The 20,168-nt window shown below is 37.5% G+C and overlaps 1 protein-coding gene and 1 long non-coding RNA gene across 4 annotated transcripts; one reads left to right on the forward strand and one right to left on the reverse strand.

The window, feature by feature from the left end:
- The first annotated feature begins 360 nt into the window (after positions 1-360).
- LOC136248888 (uncharacterized) lies at positions 361-19,191 on the forward strand. 2 transcript variants are annotated; one of them, XR_010697859.1, is made up of 7 exons: positions 361-2,528; positions 4,647-4,691; positions 4,780-4,848; positions 4,909-5,168; positions 14,821-14,969; positions 18,770-18,890; positions 18,952-19,191. It is a non-coding gene; the product is annotated as an uncharacterized lncRNA (long non-coding RNA). The 2 variants fall into 2 exon arrangements; XR_010697858.1 differs by lacking the exons at positions 361-2,528; positions 4,647-4,691; positions 4,780-4,848; positions 4,909-5,168; positions 14,821-14,969 and adding an exon at positions 16,686-16,840 and having other exon boundaries at positions 18,952-19,186.
- Positions 4,094-16,608, reverse strand: LOC136248876 (uncharacterized). 2 transcript variants are annotated; one of them, XM_066040706.1, is made up of 6 exons: positions 16,406-16,608; positions 5,079-13,689; positions 4,895-5,026; positions 4,784-4,840; positions 4,628-4,672; positions 4,094-4,567 (listed from the first exon to the last, which is right to left on the reverse strand). In XM_066040706.1, exons 2-6 carry the CDS (start codon positions 13,671-13,673, stop codon positions 4,424-4,426), a joined length of 8,973 nt encoding a protein of 2,990 aa, XP_065896778.1. In that variant the 5' UTR covers positions 13,674-13,689; positions 16,406-16,608; the 3' UTR covers positions 4,094-4,423. The 2 variants fall into 2 exon arrangements, with proteins under 2 accessions (XP_065896778.1, XP_065896777.1); XM_066040705.1 differs by having other exon boundaries at positions 4,784-4,843.
- Positions 19,192-20,168: the final 977 nt, after the last annotated feature.

The following is a 20,168-nucleotide window of genomic DNA, read 5'->3' on the forward strand; positions in this document are numbered from 1 at the left end:
AAAGCTGAAGCTATGGCAGTGTACAATATAAGGGAAAATTATTGCTCGGACAGAATGGCCAATCAAAAGTAAATTTGATTGGCCATTTCTGAAATAGCATGGCCATAAGATAGAGGTATACTGTCCTAGTGTGCAAAGCACACCCCGCAGTGCGAAGCACACCCTGCAGTGCGAAGCACAAGCCTTCTAAGGGGGTCTGGGGGCATGCCCCCCCAGGAAATTTTTGAAAAAGGATCACTCTGAGATTGAATCTGAGACCACTTTCAGCTACTTATCACTGAACTTTACGCATGTGCATTTTACAGAGAATTAATTGTTTATTAGTAATACATGTACAAATTTGTGTTGTTGCATACATATTTTACAAAACAAAACTATGAATCAATGTATTGTACAGCCAGTTTATAGACTTAGCTAGGCTAAATGCTTTGTTTTTTTTGTTTTTTCCCAGGGTATCCAGCACCCCTTGTCACCACCCCTAGCACTAGATGTTGAAGTGCTAGCCAAAAGAAAGACTAAAAAAATTATTGGATTAAGGGAAAGGCACCTGACCTTCTATCAGAGCAGCCCTATGGCTGGCCGGGCAGCCACTGTGGGAGCGTGCTCCCCTGAATGTTTTGTTACAAGTGGTGTTGAGTCAGCACAGATTGAATTATCAACTAGCTATTGTGAATAGCAATAGATCAAAACTTACTCTCGAACTTTCCGTGTGCAGAACACTTTTATCACGTGACTTTCATTCCACTTTCTCCAGCCACTGCATCTCTGCAGATTATAACCACGAAATGGCCATCTTATACTTAATATCGTACCTCCACTTCGCAAACATTACTTTCTTTTCTTCTCTTGGAAGGCGCCACTCGTGTAATCAGTGTAGTGATCGCTTCTTCACAACATCGACAGTAACCCACAATCGATAATTTGGGTAAATACGAGGTGCAGTGCTCTAGCTTACACATGCGCATCGAGTCGATGCTTCGACGGGATCGAGACTTCACTTAGTGATTAAGGAAAGTTAACGATACGACAATAATAATAACTATAATATTACATCTTCTAAAGACTAATAATAAAGAATTACAGTTGTAAAAAATTTGATCGGCACAAATGGCCGACCAACGGCTACATTGATCGGTCAACAGCATCACTTGGTCGGAAAATGGCCGAGGGCCGACCGTTATATTGTACTCTGTATGGCTATATGAAGTACATTGGATGGGTAAGTTTCTTATTTGTGTGTTTTAGCGCGCTGTCATTTTGTTGTTTACTGTGGAGTTCAACGCTGTTTACCGTTGTGTAGTTTTATTGAAGTAACACAACGTTCCTAAACGGCGTTAACATTTCCCACCCTTTTATTTTTGCCTTGGAAGTGTGAATGGATCAAAATTTCTAACAATACAGGCGTTGTTTGAGGGGAATGCTTATTTACAGGGCATTTCAAAGTGATATTTGTACAAGTTTTACTGAGCTTCGTGAAGTGCTGGCTGAAGAGTTTCCATGGTTCAGTACAAATGTTAACTTTGGAGAATGTTACTCCATTCCTGTTACTTTCGTGTAGGCAGAGTTTAAAGTGAGCAACAGAAAATTTCACATGTATAGTCTTGGCATTAGAACTTTGATGAAAGGAGAAAAATTACAAGAAATTCAAGGTTGGAAGACCATCCAAGAACCAGAGGGAAGAATATGACAGATAATGATCTAGTGTGTGCTCTTTAGCAAAGGTCTCAAACTGGGTTTTTGGAATTACGTTGATGCTATTGCTGAAAGCCAAGGGGTCCGCAACTCCGAAAAACCCTGTACGAGATTTCAAATCTTTGCGATTTTTCAAGATTTCAAACAATTATGGCAAGATTTCAGAACATTTGAAATATTAGATATCCGGAATAATAGCATCACGTGATAGGAAGTATACGGAAATATGCAGAATTCTTTCTCTCGAGTTCTCTGCAAACTTGTGGGGATGCTGGACATAGCATATGTGACACTGCAAATACAGAAGTATACAGGAAACATACGGAACTTTACAACAATTTTCAGATTTCAAAGAGGGCTGTATGAGATTTCAAGGGAGTTGCGGACCCCTTGCTGAAGGCTTTGCTTTAATGTGTGTGTGCGTGGCTGCTATACTATTACCAAAAGCTTTGCTTTAGTGTGTGCATGCAATACAGAGTTGAATCTGGTTCACTATGCATATGTAAATTTATCACTTTTAGTGCAAAAAATATCATGACACAATTTATTGTATTTTGGGGGAAAACTGTGCAACAGAGACTAGGAGTCTTTCCTGCTGCCCACATAAAATGTCTGGCAGGAGAAATTACTCTGGTGTAATGATTTATTTGTGGTGTGTTTATGTAGTAGTCTTAATTTTGATTTTTGATTGATTGTAATGCTAGGTAAGCTGTTAACATCTGATTGAGCAGTTGCAGAACCAACAGACCTACTAGCAGGCTAGATTGAGCCAGAAATATAACACAAAACAAGCTGCAACAGGCTCATGCAAGAGTAGAGCAAGAACCAACCTCCAAGTAGGATTTGCAAAGTTTACATCATGTAGTTTCATATGACATGTAAATAATAGCCTGGCAAGGTGTTGTTATTTGTAACTTTGAGTTGTGTGGCACATGAATCAAAGTTGTATAGGGTGTATTAACTGTGCTATGTTTGATCCTGTGTGACAGTACTGCCTCATGGATACGGGATGTCCCTCATTGTTGAGACCAAGGATGATGCTTCACTGACTTCAAATTCAGTTTACGGTCTGGTGTACATAATAGGTCTTACTCCTACTAGAGTCCAGGAGCTGTAAAAGGAGGGGCACACCCAGTCCGCTACAGTATCTCATTTGAGCTCGAGTGGTCTAAACTAATGGAGTGTAATCATCAATAATCACTCTAATAAAGCAGTCAATAACTCTAATAGAACAGTCAGCTTGAAGTGTGAATATGTAGCTTCTCTGCTAAAGTATGAATTTAACTATAGGACATCCTCACATCTCTCTGGCTTACCTGTACAGAACCACGAATTATTCACACTTCAAGCTGACTAAAGACGCAAGGTAGGTTTCACTTCCGTACTGAAATTTCATCACGCATGCTAGCAAGAATCCCTAACGGAGCTACGTACCTTTAAAGACTAAATCTTCGTGGAAACACATGAAACATTCTCAGTAGTATAGCGGTCAGCTGGTAGTGACTTGAAATTTCCTAATAGTATTACAGAAAAGCGAAACGCAGATTATTTCCGTTTACGCCTCTGTTGCCAATCCCTATTATAAGTCTAGTATCTATGGTCCAACTGTTTAGAGGTCATAAACAATCATTCATCATCATCTATCAGGTAAAGATGTGTAATGTTCACAGTACAGCGAGGCACTAATACCAGTGCTATATATTATTTGAATTTTTATTCCAATATGTTCCCATATAAACCATGAAAGGTATTTAACAATTTGAAGTGTATTCACTGTTGTATTGTATTTAAAAAATCGGCTGCTTGGAAAATTTTGTCTACCAAATTGCTGTGTTGTCCTCACTGTACAAAAGACATGCACAATCCATCACATACAAGCCCTAAATTCAGTGGTGATGCAGTCCCAAAAATATTTTGCGATAGTTCATTATACTATACAACGAATCGAGCCCCTTTCCCCATACCATCACCATCCAGATAGCATCTCGTGCATATTTTGTACCCATGCTGTGTACTATACATATAGTAAAATAGACTAGAATATTGGTAATGATGACACTGTTGTCTACTGCTGATGACAGGAGATCAAATAACTGATAAAACCGAGTAAGCAGTTCTACATTCATTTAATGCATCAACAACATAACATAATTACTGCTTACTGACATTACACGGCATAGTGGTACTACACTATAAGCTTTAGCAAATTGCATATTAATACCATTCATCTTGTAGAATAATGTTAATTTTTGAAACGTGTGATTCTGCATTAGCAGACATAGAGATTGTCAATAAGCCTCTGTTAAAAACAATCATGATGCTCAGGTAAGTGGGATAATGGTGACAAAAAATCATTTCTGAAGTTGTTAGGTTACACCAAATATTCACCGTTATATGGTAATTTGAATATATAGGATAATAAGGTATAGAATGGAAAAAATGTACCTACGTACAGTAATTAAAATAGTTAACATAAAATACATTAACAATTGAGTTTAATACTACTTGAAATGATATAAAAGTGTCTACAACCTACATAGCAACATATAAGGAGGGAAAATACAAAAACTAAAAATAAAATTTTAATTTTTTGTTGTTATAGTTGAATATATTGAACAGGGTTATGTTACATTCATGAAGAATAATTCTAATTACATAATACGTATAGCTAACTGACAGCACATGTACCAAAACAATAAACTAATATTAGTTCCAATGATGGCACCAATACTTAATACATTCCTCCACCCTCTGGTGCTAGTAAAACCATTTCTCCACCTTCTGGTGCTAGTGACACCAGACAAAGCTGTTCACAGTGTACCTCCCTGCTGTTCATTTCTATTATGCAGCTTGCTTTATCTTTTATTACAGCACACTATACAATATCATTAATGTTAATTGTTACATATTTTAAGAGTAGAATAACATTACTTACCAGATTTAATGCTCCACAGATATCACTGATGTAGTTTTGGTATTCCTAAAATGTACATAAACAAGTGAGTGAAAGTTGTGTATCTTTATATGATCAAGAGTTCACAACATTAAGTAGTAATTTTTATACTGTGACCTTACTATCATGTACAGTTACCTGTGTGGGTCCAGGCAATGATTTACTGATGATGTCACTTTCTTGAAACACCGTACGCTGCTAAAGTAAGTGTGATGATGTTAATACTCTGTAAATATCATATCTGCTTACTGTATTTCCTCCAGTCCCCAACATTGCATAGAATTGCTTTGGGTACTTCAAGTAAGATACCTCAGCTGGACAAGAATCTTCAGGAACCAAAATATATTGTTCACCTACTTCATGAATGAGACCAGTCAATAACTGCAAAAACAAGCAAAATATAATAATTCATTGGATTACGTATCACACTTACAGTTGTTGTATCGATGTTCTCTGACATGACTTGTAGGAGTGGTGGATGAGTAGTATCATGGTGTGGTACAGGGTTCTCCGATTGAAACATGTACGTTTGAATTGTGCTAATGTGAATTACATTGTTGTTGTTCTGGCTAAACCCCTGATTACTGGGTAATACTGATTTCTTTAGTGGAAGGTGTTGAGGAGGGTAATGGAGGTTTAAATTTATAGCAAGTTTTGAAGTACTTTCCGAATCATCTGGTGTGCTTCCTTCAACTGGTAGTGGATAGTGAGGGTGATATGAAACAGAAGTCTTCTGCGAAGCAATTCCTATTACTATTACACTTCTCCGATTAACATTAGTTTCTTCTACATGAGGGTGATATGAAACAGGTGTCTCCTGCGAAGCAATTCCTAGTACTAACACACTTCTTCCATTAACATTAGTTTCTTCTACATGAGGATGATATGAAACAGGTGTCTTCTGCGAAGCAATTCCTAGTACTAACACACTTCTTCCATTAGCAATAGTTTCTTCTACAGGATGAGGGAAATCCCATAAGGTGGTGTTGTCACTAGTTACATGAAAGTCTGAGCTGTGGTAGTTAGAGCCTCCTGCATACGGAGATGCTAATGGACGGTAAATAGTAGGTTGTCTGTCAGTATGGTTTACTTCAGGCTGTAAAACAGGTGGAGTATTTTCACTTCCTTGTGGTATTTCATTATTTCCACTTCTGCTACTTAAATTGCCTGATCCATGATTACCACTACCACCACTACCACCATTACAACCTTCATCACCATTACCACTGCCAGTACCTTGATCTCTTCCTCCTCCACCACTATTGCCTTCTTCTTGAGATCCTCTTCTACTTCCTCCTCCCTGAGTTCCTCCATTCCCCGTTCCATTGGCATGATTACTATTGCTATTTTTACTGCCATTATTGTTGTTGTGTTGTCTCCCATATCCATTACCAGTAGTGTTGACTTTGAGAAGTGCTTGTTTCTCTCTAGTTCTTTCCATATCTTGTTGTATGTGTAAATTATCCTGCTGTGGTTGTTTGGCTTTTAGCTGGCGATATTGATCATTGTTGAAAAGTAAAGTTTTAAAAATTTTTGGGCACAGTGACCGATCAAATGTTTTCTTATCTCTGTTGACCAAGTGATGTAATAAATTGCAATGAACCAGCTTCTGTGTGTTTGCGTAACATTCTCTACTGGTAATTGGTGGAAGCGATATGAAGCCACTTGACATAATAGCAACAGAAAGGGGATCGTAGTTATTGCCTGAAACATGTCCTCTAAAGTCAGCTGGGTTGTTTCCTAATAACAGATTCAATGGTGGAGTAGCAATAACCATCTCTGTACTACAGGTTACACATGCCAATGTTTGTTCAAAAGGTAATTCTTGTAAATAATAATGCATTCTTAGGTATTCCATGGGATGAAATGATGACCTATCAAAAGACTGAGAGTTTAAAACAAACTTGTGCCAAATACTTGGAAAACTATTCACTGATACATTTACACATGGACAATTACTTCTTTGCTGATCGATGACTAATTTTAAGCCATAATAGTTTAGTTCAGCCTCAGCAGGATTCTCCAATGGACCATCAAGGATTATTTTACTCCAGCGTACTGCTAAAAAACATTCAGTAACACCCATGCTGTATTTCAGTGATATAAATTGTGCTGCTACCAAATTGTAGATGTAGTGATCAGATGGTATCACTGGGTGCAGTTTCCTGTTATGCAGTATCAGGTTAAATTCTAGTGTAGTTTTAATTGAAAAGATCATTTTATAACTAAAGTGTAGGTAAACAATGCTGCTTAAGAAAATAGCAAAACACATCTGTTGCTTATCAAACAGATCGTGTGTAACAACAAAGTGCTGAGTCATGACATGTTTATTTTTTCCAACCTTAAACTTGCAGTCTCTGCTGCCGAATATTACAGGCAATTCACAAGTATCATTGTGGCCTTGTAAGTTAAACACCATTGTTGTGCTGTCATCTATTTCAGTAGACTGTTGTGGTTCCTTTCTTGATTGTGAATAGTGAGGAGTGTTCATCTTTGCCAATGCATCACCTGACATATGTTTATTACTACTATACACACAAGTGAATGGATGAAAACTCACACCTGAAGAGGTAATAATATTCATTGCTGTAACTATTAGAAAGTTTACATTCTTAGAAGAAACTGACAGCTGTACAGAAATAGTAGTATATGCCAAATATTCTACACTTGAATTTAAGTGATGTTCTGAACATTCAGTGTTACAAGGTAAAATAGTACCCTTGTGTCTTGCTAGAGGTATCTTTAAAGTTACATTGGTATCATCTATCTGGCCAACTGTGTTAACCACTACTTTATCACTCAACAATGTGGTAAAACTCAAGAGTAACTGTTGGACAACATCAATTAGTGGGCTATTACACAGCCTGTGATGTGATATCAGTGACCATTTGTCAACTAAGTGTTTTATGTTTACAAATTGATTGTACTGGTAAGTTTCAATGTCCACGTACCTGCCAACAATAACATTGGGAATGCGAGACACTTTCTTGCTATTCCCATGGACTAGATTATCTATGTGGGACAGAACTGTGGTTGTGGTACTTCTGTCAAATAGACTTTCTTGTGAAACCATATCTAGTACAGGTATTAATGCATGTGGTTGAATGTTGTGTTCATCATCACATGCAATAAATGACCATCTTGTATAATTAAGAGTGGTCAAATGATGTCCCACTAGTTGAGCTGCGATGGTATGGTCTGTTAAGGCTTTGCTAATGATATTCCTGCTGTTTGTGTGCGGACACAAAGTGACATTTGATATTACAAGACTTGAGAGACACATTGACACCTTATTGCCAGCTATTGAATGGTCTTTCAACATCATATGCATTGTCACAGACACCTGTAAATCTGAGGTGAATTCAGGAACAAAAGAAACAGACAACATAAAACTGTATTGCTTACTGGTATTCTTGTAGATATCCTGTACACTGTTCTTGACAAATTCATGGTAAACCAAGATGTAAACAATTTTGTAGAAAACAGTTCTTGAACAGAACGTAGCATCAAGTGTTATCATCTGTCCACTATCAAGCAAGTTACTGAACAGTATAGCAGGAGATATCCCTTGTGACAAGAACTGTGTTAATAAGATCAAAGTTGACTGCTTCAGTGAAGCATAAGTGCTCAAATTCATATTACTTAGATCGCATACTATGTGAGAACTTGTGCGCGTGCAGGGCTTGGAAACTTCTGCAAACCAGACTGCACATTTAATTCTGTTTATAACTTGGGAATCACTAACCAAACTGTTAGGATACTTTAAATCTCTAAACAGTTGTGCGGCAACAGTAAGATTCACTGGAGAAACGTCTTGACATTCAAGCCTCAAACTTGTAGTTACTGAAAGCATACCAGCATGTAATGTATCATTCTTACTATTTGAGTATTCAAAAAGCCAATCCAATGTTTTATGGCAAAGCGTACTAATCATTAGATTGACACTACTTGCCAATAAATGTAACAGAATGAAATGTTGGACAACCTCAGCTTCACATGATGGTAACAGATACTTACCATATGATTGAGTGGACTTCACAAACTGGTCTAGCACAGCAGCATTAATACTAGTAGCTTGTTGAATTACATCATCAGCAGCATAAGCCTTGGCCATTAAACTGTTTCTGTCATCAAGTTGCATAAATGTCTCTAGTGGTACATTTGCAGCAATATCTGGAGACAACATAACTTCACAGTTACATCTATGCTCCAAATTCTGAACAGGCACTAGTGACATATTGTGTGATTTATAGTTTCTTAGTGGATAATTAACTGCTAGCATGTGTGCGATGATCCAGAGAATTGAAAATTGTTCACTAAACATATAGAGTTTATTAGCATTTGGCAGGGTTTTCATCACACTGGGGTGACTGCTAAATGATAATAGATTTGTCTTTCCACAATGCCATCTGGAACCTTGTATGTTTGGAAACAAACTATTGTTAAATTTGCCAAAACTAAATTCAGTTTTGCATGTCGGAATACTTGCTGTAGTTGTTGATGGACTAGTGATCAGCTTGGAATGCATAAATCTTGATGCAGGGCTATTCTTGCAACTGGGAATCAATTTGTCAAAAAACAATTCAACCTTTTCCTTGCACGGCAAACTGTTACCACTTACAATTGTGGTGAGTCTGTCCGGACTATCAGCTGAAGTTATCAGATTCACTGATGTAGGAAATTGTATAGTTTTCCAATACCACATATACAAATACATTGTCCAAGCTCTATAGGGCACTAGCTGACTGGTAAGGTCAAGTGTATCAGATTTGATTGCCACAACCTGATCTACTAAAGAACAGTAGTATGGATCACAACAGTAAAAATGCTGGCCAACGCATACAGATGAAGAGTTCAGCTTAGCATCGGGTAGTGATACTAATGGTTCTAACTGAGTACACTCTGCCCTTGTACTTCCTGATTGTAACAATGTGTCACTGTTAAGTTGGTCTATTAGTGACACCTTATTGGGCTGATTTAAGTACTTGTTCTGATATGGCTGAGAAAGTACTCTGTTGATAGCACGGCCATGATTATGACTTACAGATGTAATCTTTGTAAATGGCATCTCTGTATATTGCAATCCAAAAAGATGAACTAGTACTTTATCATGACACATGTATTGGTTACCACACACTACTGGTGAGTATGCAATGGAAAGATTAGTTGTATACCCACAATAGGAGCCACTAGGTGTTGTGGTATGAAGAATTGCAATGGATACTTGATTTAATACTTTTGACTCGATTTGATTTCTCAAGTGATCGTTAACTGTAACAGCCAGTAAAATCCCCTCTACAGCTGAACAGGCTTTTGTGGTCACATCATACCCAAACTCAGAAACAGAAGCCTGGCTAACTGCAACAACTGCTGACTTATCATCATTTGATGGACTGTGTATAGTTAAACACATTGGGGTAAACTGTTGGACAACACAAGATAATGTGTTGCTATACAATGTGTAGGATAGATGCTCTCTTAGCAACCAGGCAGTTTTCACCAAACCCTGATTGTACAAACAGGTACCATTCAGCATGGCTAAACAAATAGTATCAGCAACTAAACATCCAACTGCACCTGCTGTCTTCTTTTTGTTGTCATAGCATGAACATAACTTGTCCATTGTACCTGCTGATGGTAGATCTGCAGTAACAAACATGTGCACTGGACAGTCAATATCAACTCTGCAGTGAAAAACTTGTGCACTATGCAGTGGAATTCCTAGTAAATGTGCTGAAGATATTAGATGACCTGCACATTGCTTACCAAGTAGCACCTTAACATAATGACATGTAGCAGTCAATTGAGTTTTCATTACCTTAGGCACACTGTGATGACTGCCTTCTGTCAGAGCATTGTGAAAACGATTGTTTGATATATATGCATAGGAGCTACATATTAATCCTGCTTTCAAAATTTCAACACTAGGCTTTGCTTCACATGAAGGAACTTTGAACCTTTCAAGAAGTTGTTTCATGATGAACTGAAAAACAGGTGGCATGGTCATAGCAACATGTTCCTCCTGGCAGACATTACTATTCAATGTGGTAATATAATACATTGACAAGCACTGTTGAACAACATCAACTATCATGTTGTCATACAATGTGTGGTGTAACATTAATGAGCCATGGTTTAATAACTGATTGGATTTAGCAAGCTGACTAAACAAAAAAGTGCTGTTTAACTGCAAAGCCACACGAACATCACCCACACCAATATGGAATTCAAAAACTAAATTCCTGATATTATTACAATATAGAAGTACCTTGGGTGCACCTGCAGGCCATCTAGCTGATGATGTAACCTGATTGTTAAGTCTGGAGTTCGGATGCTGAATAGCTAGATATTTATTGTTTGGCAAGCTTTTAAACAAGGACGATGCGTAAGTGTCAGAAGCATTTGGTTGGTTAGTTCCCTGTTGAACAAGCATATTAACTTTCGGTAAGCGCTGCACATCAGCAATAGTTGTCAACTGGGCTTGGTGAATATTCTCTACCATAGGGTTACTAAAATGCTTTTTGGCTCTCGATGTATTCAAATATAGACCACCTCTTATTGGTGGCTCAAAGATGGATTCTGCTGTACACAAGGAATCACCTGGCTTAAACGTGTAACTTGTGAACAATGCAGAAGTTTGGATGTAAGATAGCTCCATCTTTCGTGCATTGAATATAGCAATTCTTGCATGTACACTAAGTCCAAAACGTTTAACACTTTTAGCAAGTGAAAATCTCACATGCAAACTTATCATAGTAGCACTATGAGCCACATACTTTATGCCATACTGATTGAGGTAGTATATATCCTGTCTAGCTATGGAGATCTTAGCAGTATAGGATATTGTGCACATCCAGAAATGGTATTGCTCAATAAAATAGCAAAAACACTGCCCATAGCATATTGGCATTAAACGACCATCAGGTGAAGAATCTGACTCGACCACAGTTAGTGTTTGTACCTTGACACATGAAGCTGCAGTAGTTCCTGATGATAGCATCCGATCATCATTGCAATTGTCAGCTTTATTAACACAAACATATGCATGGTAGTACAGGTTTCTCTTCTCTAGTTCTGTAACCTGCATTTCGTTAATGTAGTTGCATGCACCTTGCCCCAGTAAATTATTGATGCACAGAAACATTGCTACTTTAATGTTATGTAAATGCATCCAAAGGGTTAGTTCACTGGTGCAAAGCTTGTTAATAAATGGTAAATTTGTACAACAAGGATTAATTGAGTGCACACAATTGGAATTGGTAGGCATAATAATGCCATTGCTTGTATCTGTAGCTACATGACTACAAGTGTCTTCCACCACCTGGCTGTACTCTTCCTTTTTACCTGAAGGACACACCATTGGTCTTTTCCTCGGAAGACAAACACAATGCAAGAGCCAATGTAACTGTAGTAAACTGATCCACAATAGTAGGGCCATATAGTCATTAAGTTTTGTTTCATCTAACTCATCAGAGCTTGAGGTGGTAATTAAACGTGAAGTAGACTGGTTGCTAACAGCTTCTATATGTAAAACACCAATTCTTACATTGCTTTCTTTGTGAAGCATTATTGTGAATTCAGACCCTTTCAGCTTGCTTAAATCAATGGAATTAGGAATTTCAGTTTTCATTTCACAACAGAAATGACTAGCAGTGACATTGTCAAACTTGTATCTTATTTCAATCTCGTAATCTTTATCTGTACATAAGCTTGAGTCAGCTGAAATGTAAACAAACTTAACAGGAGCCATCGACCAACTCTTACATTGTAAATTAGTGATTGAAGAAAATTCTTTAATTGTGTGCCACATTGAAATGCCACAGAAGAGTTCTGTCAACGACGATGCTTTTCTTACCACTTTTTGAACATCCAAATTGGTATGTCCACCTGAACACTTGGCTAACTCAGGTCCTGCTCCATAACCTGTCATCAAGGTAGCTGATGGGGAAACAGACAACCTCAATTTTGAAGAAGTCAAGCTACTATCATGCGAGTTTCTAGAAAACTGGTTTCTGTTGTGCAGAAACTCATATTGTCTAGGAAGATCACCTGATGCAAACCCAGCAGGGGCACTATTACAATGGCTCATGAGTGGATTCTTAGAATAAGCCCACAGTGCAGGATGACTGTGATGTATGGGCCCTGTCAGAGATGCATTACTTATGCTTCGTACAGCACTGGCACTACTTAACAACAAGTTATCTGTATGTTGCACACCACCTTTTGCAATATTGTGTAGCTGAGTAAGCACCTCAGATGCATTGGGTCTTTTCTGAGGTTCATCATCCAAGCACTGAGCAACTAACCTTTGTAGGGGCTCTTGCAATTGTGAAATTTGGTTCTTTCTTTCCTCAGACCTGTAATAAGATGTCTCACCAGGATCTACCCCAGTAAACGTGAAGATCACAACCCAACCAAAAGAGTAGATATCTAGCTTCTCGTTGTAACTGGACATAGTTTGTCTTGCTTCCGGGGCCATGTACAAAGCTGTACCTGGTGTTTGAGTAGTAAGTGTACCATTATTAAGGAAACTGGAAACACCAAAATCCCCAATCTTAGCCTTTAAACTCTTAGTTAGTAAAATGTTATTCGGTGTTAAGTCGCAGTGAACTATGCCAAGGGAAGATGAATGCAAGTACTCCAGGCCTGCAGCTACGTCACACAAGATTTTAACCTTAATGTGAGGCTGTGGGTTCTGCTCATTAATGAGAGATCTCAGTGAAGTGTGTAAACGCTCCATGACAAGCCATGGAGGATTATTCATGCCATCACCTTCATAGTACATGCCAAAATATTGAACTACATTGGGATGATCCAATATAGCCAGTATAGAAGCCTCATACTCAAACATATTCTTACAATATTTCTTGCCTTTAGTAGCATCTAGGAGTTTTGGGTGAACTATTTTCACTGCACACATGACATCATCTGATTTGTAACCTTCTTTTACCACAGCATAAGCACCCTGTCCAATTATCTTTCCATTGAGTCGAATACCTCTAACCAAAGGAGGAGTTTTCTGGTCCATTATAACAACTGTGTACCTGTGTTTAACAATACAAACAGTAATGTCATAACTAATGTACAAAGTAATTTACAGTATTGTGTTGAGTTATAGAAACATTTAGGTATGCATGTATACACGTCTTATTAGTGCCTATCCAATCTAGGCATACAACTGCTCTGCTTGAAGATTATTAAAATCTCACGCTGCATGTACACATAAAACTTTAGCACTTCATAATACCACCAGTCCACTATAATGTACATTCATTATAAAGAAGCCAATTAAGTCACATAGTTGTGTAAGTGCCATCAGTGTGAATCTCATAATACATAACATGTTTACATCCTGAATTGTAATAATAGTTATTGTAGTTTAATACCACCCTAAAGCCTCCACTTGCATCCGTTACTATGCATATACATCCTGATTACAAACAACAGGTCATTTAAGCAACCTCTAAATGAAAGTCTGCGGGTCTAGGATACTTCTAAGTTATTCACTTGGTAGTAACAAAATTTGTCACCTTATTCAGTGCCACAAATGGGATCTATATTTAACTTATGTCAATGCATCGGTGTGATTCTACTTGACTTGTCAAATGAATTAGAATTATGAATTAGTACAGTAGTTGAGTTGATACAAATTTGTTTCCAACACTCCATTTTGATACTATGTCACATTAGAAAGATTTTATTGTAGGCCCTGGAACCTTGGAAGCAGCTCACAGCATCAGGTACTGTGATACGCAAAGTTCTAGGATGAATCCTGGTCTAGTGACAAGCTGTAAACATTGCAGTCTGGTGAGATCTCTGGGTCATTTAAAAGTTTCCCACAAATACAAAGAATAATAATCTTATCCTGGGATGCTAATACAGTCAATTATCAACTAGTAGCGAATCAATGTCTACGTATGTTTCTATACTTCAGCAGAAAATTTAAATAAACAGATTTCATATTATTATGTGATGCCACAAGAATTTTTATATGGTGCATGAATGGCACTGCATGCCAGTTTATAAGTTATAAGAATTTGTGTAAACTTTTGATTACTCAACTCCTTTAATTACACAGGCTATGTACACTGTTTAGTTGAAGTTGCATGTATGGTACTGTTCTAGTAGTTTTATTGTGTATCAAATTTCCTTGATGTCCACTACTATATACACAGGCAGGAAAGTGGGAAGTAGCGGAAAGGGGAATCGACTGCTAAAGGCTAATGCCTATTGGGACTACAGTCCATGTGATGTCCGAGGTTTTGTCGTGCAAATTATGCTATTTGCTGCTGCTTTTTTTGTGCAAATTGGAGCCAAAGCTACTGTAAGTTGTTCATTAGGTACAAATTGCATTGTTATACCTGGATTATGTGCTAATCAAGGCGATCATAGTAATCATGGCCCTGCTATAGAAAATGGGACAAAGCCAATCCCCGTGTTGTCACCTGGCACTACAGAACTGGAGATAGTACATCCATATGTTTATTCAATTTCCCTGAGGGTTTTGTACAATAGTGCTTTGTTGTAATTGTAACAGGGGATCCACTAAGTGAAAACGCTGATTTTCAGTGGAGCCGCCCAGTATACAAACAACTTACATGAATACACAAACATACAAATCCGGGTAGTGCTAAAAGCCGGAACGGAACGGGGCTCGCGCCAAGTTAATAAATCGTTTTTGCAGATTGTACACATTACATAGTGACTAGAATTGTGCTGAAGTTAGTTTTCTTCTACTTGTAGGCATGCTAGAAATCGCTCGCTCGAAGTTTCTATTTAATGCCCACTGCACGAAAGCATTTTGCAATTACCTACACTGAAAAACTATCATTTAACCTGCTACACTATTTTGCAAGCACCGTAAGCATATGATTCACAGCCACTAACATACACTGTGGTTAACTCTCGTAAAATTATTGCCCATGCTGGCAGACTTCAGAAAACCATCCTAGCTGTTACTAAAGAGTTGGACACGACTATAACATGAAAATACTACAGTAGTTTACCTTTTAGAATGATAAGGAAACAATTCTACATCAGCATTAAACAGAATTTGATGGATTGGTAAGAGCACAACATGCTACGTGGCGGGCTTTAAATAGAAACTTCGAGAGCGCGATTTCTAGCTTGCACATAAGTAGAAGGAAATGAACTCTAGCACAATTGTAGTCACTTTGTGGCAGTTGAAAACAATGCAAAATCCGTCAAAAACGATTTTTCTACTCGGCGCGCCCCCCAATTGGTTCCGTTCCATTCCGTTCCGGCTTTTAGCACTACCCTACAAATCCTTGATAAAAACAATAAAGTGAAAAATAAATTAATAAATTCATTAGAAAATTTTTACAAATGTTGCAATGTTACAATACTGTGCCTCGTGGTAGTGGTGTAGCCACACCATGCTGGGCTAGAACCCATGTGCAATATTCACAGCCTGAGCCCTGGTAACTGGACCTCAATCTGTCAGTTTAAAGCGCAGATATAGTTTTGGTTATGACAGTCAAAAAAAACTCTGATGGGTACGTGTGCATGTAAGGACGCCACTGTACCTAGGCATCAAACACTTAGTGTACGGAACTTGTTCCTTCGAAAAACAACATGATGCTTGTGCCATTGCAAGAGATCCGGCCGGCCTGTGGCCTCAGTCAGCAACTCGAAACACGGACAGCAAACTCAGTAGCTAATTAGTTAGCTAGCATTGAGCCTTAATAGATGCATGCATGCATTATAATAGGTTTGATATGAAAACATTACACCACTCACCTTTAGGTTTGCTAAACTGATTCTTAGTCGAGTCAAACCCGCATAGGTCAAACTTGAACTGAACTGAAAGATGACCGCTGCAAACTGAGCTCCAAAAGTAGATACAGGTGGCGACAGCCAGGAATGGAATTGACCGATACTCAGTACACCTTTCCAATAGCTACTTTATAACCGATGAAAGCTTTATTCGATCCACTTCGCTCATTGACTGTTAAAACTGGCGCGTACGGTGTCCGCGAACTTCTTTAATAATAAGGACGCTCTAATTAAGGAGGCGTGACCGGAACGAACTTGAAATTCATTTATGTAATCGATCGTGCTACCAACAGTACCAAAGAGGGTCTCAAGCAATATTTTTGCTAAAACGGTTACGCTGGGAATCAGCCATTTAGTTTCAGTGCTAGCCTGTACGTGGAGTCGACGGGAAGCGAGAAGGTACATAGACCACTTCGAGGACTTGTTTCTTCAATCTATTGTTATGCATCATCATGCATTCATGGGCATGCAGGTGCGTGTAGTTGTAAATTATAAGGATAAAGGCTTGTACTTATAAGAATAAAGGTTTATAACTAGCTAGCTACATCTCATTAGGCCACTCCAAATAATTTTTTATTTTTTACATTCTCTTCCCGTCCTGGACTCAGGCATAATTGTATGGTGGGCTGTCCAATTTCATTATAAGATTGGCAGCTTTTCTAGCTATTATTTGCCTGGCACAGCCATAAAAGGCTGCCTAAAAACATGCTTAAGCTTGTTCCTTCCTTTTTAAGTATCAAAAATAACACAAATGTGAGTTTGTGCTGACTTGATACGGAATAATGGAATATTTAGAGCTGACAGCAACCAGATGTGGGTGGAGGACGGAAAGTAGAGAATTTATTTGGAGTGGCCTTAAACAAGTTACACTTGTAAAATTTGTGTCAGCTAGCTACCTACGCCTGATTGGACTAGCTACTATACAAAATCAAATAAACGACTAGCTACTGTAATGTCAGGGAGAATCAACAATAGATTGGGATAATGAATTCCAGCTATTGATTGCCTTGTTATTATATTATAAACATTAAACTTGATTTTTATGAATTTGTATGATGCTCAAAAGTTAAATAATTTCATTGTGTGACCTCTACACTGTTAAAACTGCATGATGTACTATGGCCTAAAAATGGCCATACCATGACACCTTAAACTACCATTTTTACAACACTGTCGACGAAGGGGTGATCTCATTTACCTGTATCAAATTCTCATAGGCACTTATGACATCAACAGTGATAATAGCCCATCTAGCTACTTCCACGGAGCAGTCAAAATCTAGTGCTCTTAGGTGCGCTACTATAGCAAAAAATCACTCCTTCGTCGACAGTGTTGTAGAAATGGTAAGTTAAGGTGTCTTAATGTGTCGTGGTATGGCAAATCAATGGCACACAAGAACAGATCTAGCTGCTTTCATGCTGTATTTTTTCGATTTTTGATTATAATATATATATATATAGGAAGGTCCCCATAAAACATTATTGTATCCAATAGGATTATATTATGTTATATGTTGCTTGGGTACAACTTAACCATGACATTGGAGTCTTTTCACAGTACTTAATAGACATAACATGATAAGATAGGGAGTATTACCAATATGTAGATAAGGATACAGCCAGTGTTTTGACCATAAGTAATTGACTAGAAACATGCAATGATGGTAGTTCATATTATAACAAAGCCTTATTGCTAGCTTATTTTTACTGGCAGGTTTAGTTACATAGCAGAAATCTTATAATCAGTGACTGATTTAGTAAACATTTTCAATAATTGTAGCTATGTGTATAATCTCCATTTGCTTGGTCCATGTTTCATTGTCAAGTGCTCCGAACTTATTTTAATCCTTATAGCATTTGTAGCTATTATAGTAGTAAAAGAATTTTTGTCAGCATCCACATAGTTGAAGCACCTAATCAGTCAGTAGCTTGTTTAAATAACCATTAGGCAACTGTTTATACAAGTGTGTTATGTCTGTGCATCAAGGAACTGTACATGTGTGAGGTACAATACCCATAGCTACGTATGAAGTGAGTCTAGTGCATGGGTGTACATATGTGTACTACTTTGTCTTATATACATCCCAGCCTGTCCCCTTTATGGATCTATAGTTCCATGACAATTGAATTGCAAGGGGAATGTCCCAGATACCCCAGTTTGTATTGCAATGATATCTTTCAACTAGAAAAATTCTATGTAAGTTGTAAATGTATTATCTTTTAATTTTCATGTCCCTATCTGCTATATATACTAAGGAATTTTAAGTCTATACTTAAATGCATACGTACATACGTACCTTAGTACTACACATTGTTATGATTCCTGTAGGTAGCTGTTCAGCACTCTTTCCTCAGGAAAATTGTTCTGAAACTCAAACCATCTCTGTAAACTGAGCTGCATACCATACAATTGGCACTCATTACAGTCTTCTTTCCGATTTTTGATCTTGGTATGTTAGGTGTAGTATTTTATCCATTGAGAGATAATTGAAAATCTATGTACACTGGTAGCGCTTCTATTCTTCTTGGATAACATGGGCCAATGAGACTTGGTAGTCATGTTGTTAAATTCCATTGTTTTATTCTATGACCTATATATAAATGTACTCAGTATACCTGTCAGAAGAAGAGGTATGTTATTTTTATATAATATTTTGTTGGTTGGTATGTGAGCTATATATTTCAAATTTTTTTTTGTCATAAATACATTCATATCCACTTTATAAATTGAAGGAAGTTTACACTTTTACTACCACTACCACCACTACTATACTACACTGTATGTAGCTATAAAAATAGTATATATGGCTAGTATATAGCTATATGTGTTCGGCCATGCTAATAGTGCAAACAGAACACTGTACCATCTAGTGACAATGTTCAAGTTTCTTGGCCCAGATTATGGGACTATTTTATATACCAAATTTATATAAACTGTGGTCAGATGATATACTTTAGTAAATTACCCTTGCTGAATAAAAATTCCCTTTGATTCAAGCATACTTATCACAACTTGTTTAGACAACATGTAATAATACCATCTTTCTGATCAGTGTAATTTGGCATACAGCACACACAACTAGTTGTCTAGCAGAATAACACTAATATGAATCATATGACTGTGTCAATAAGCTGTGTGTACCATATTGTATCTCCATTAAGTGGTGTTTCAGTTTAGAGAGATCATAGTAGTGGTGATAGAACTACACTATTTCTAGAAAAATGCAAGGGTATTTCTCCATAACCATATACTACATTTTTGCTGCTTCGCGGTGACAAAAGAGATTTTTGATCTCAGAAACACTATAATGACATTAGCCTAATGTGTTCATTTATAATGGGAGAGTTTGTTTACTTGCCACTATAGCTATATAGCTGGCATTAAAATTGCCAGGGGAAAACTTTGACAGATCCCTGTACCTGCAAAATTTACTATGAATCAGTACATCTTCTATTTAACAGATTGTGTACTTAAATTTGTATGCTATACTAGCTGTTGACATTTTTTAAAATTATTTTGGAAGATGTGAAAATCATTAGAACAAAGTTTAACACTTGTATGACTACAGTGGATTATGTTTGATGCTGCTCACAGCTAACGACAGTTTTGTCCTACATATTGCTATCCCACAATTGAATTCGGTCATCATGGCTAAGCAAGTGGTCGCAAATGTTGACCAACCATGGAACATAAAATAAATTGGTTACTATAGTTACACTGGTAGTTG

The sequence above is a fragment of the Dysidea avara genome, chromosome 3 (assembly GCF_963678975.1).
Source record: "Dysidea avara chromosome 3, odDysAvar1.4, whole genome shotgun sequence".
NCBI lineage: Eukaryota > Metazoa > Porifera > Demospongiae > Dictyoceratida > Dysideidae > Dysidea > Dysidea avara.

Bases quoted from the DNA above. Each gene is read 5' to 3' on its own strand.
- LOC136248876 (XM_066040705.1), bottom strand. From the start codon at position 13,673: ATGGACCAGAAAACTCCTCCTTTGGTTAGAGGTATTCGACTCAATGGA. The intron at 4,673-4,783 runs GTAACTGTACAT...TGTACATTTTAG, and splicing joins CATTGCCTGGACCCACACAG to GAATACCAAAACTACATCAG. The intron at 4,568-4,627 runs GTAAGTAATGTT...GATATTGTATAG, and splicing joins TCTGTGGAGCATTAAATCTG to TGTGCTGTAATAAAAGATAA.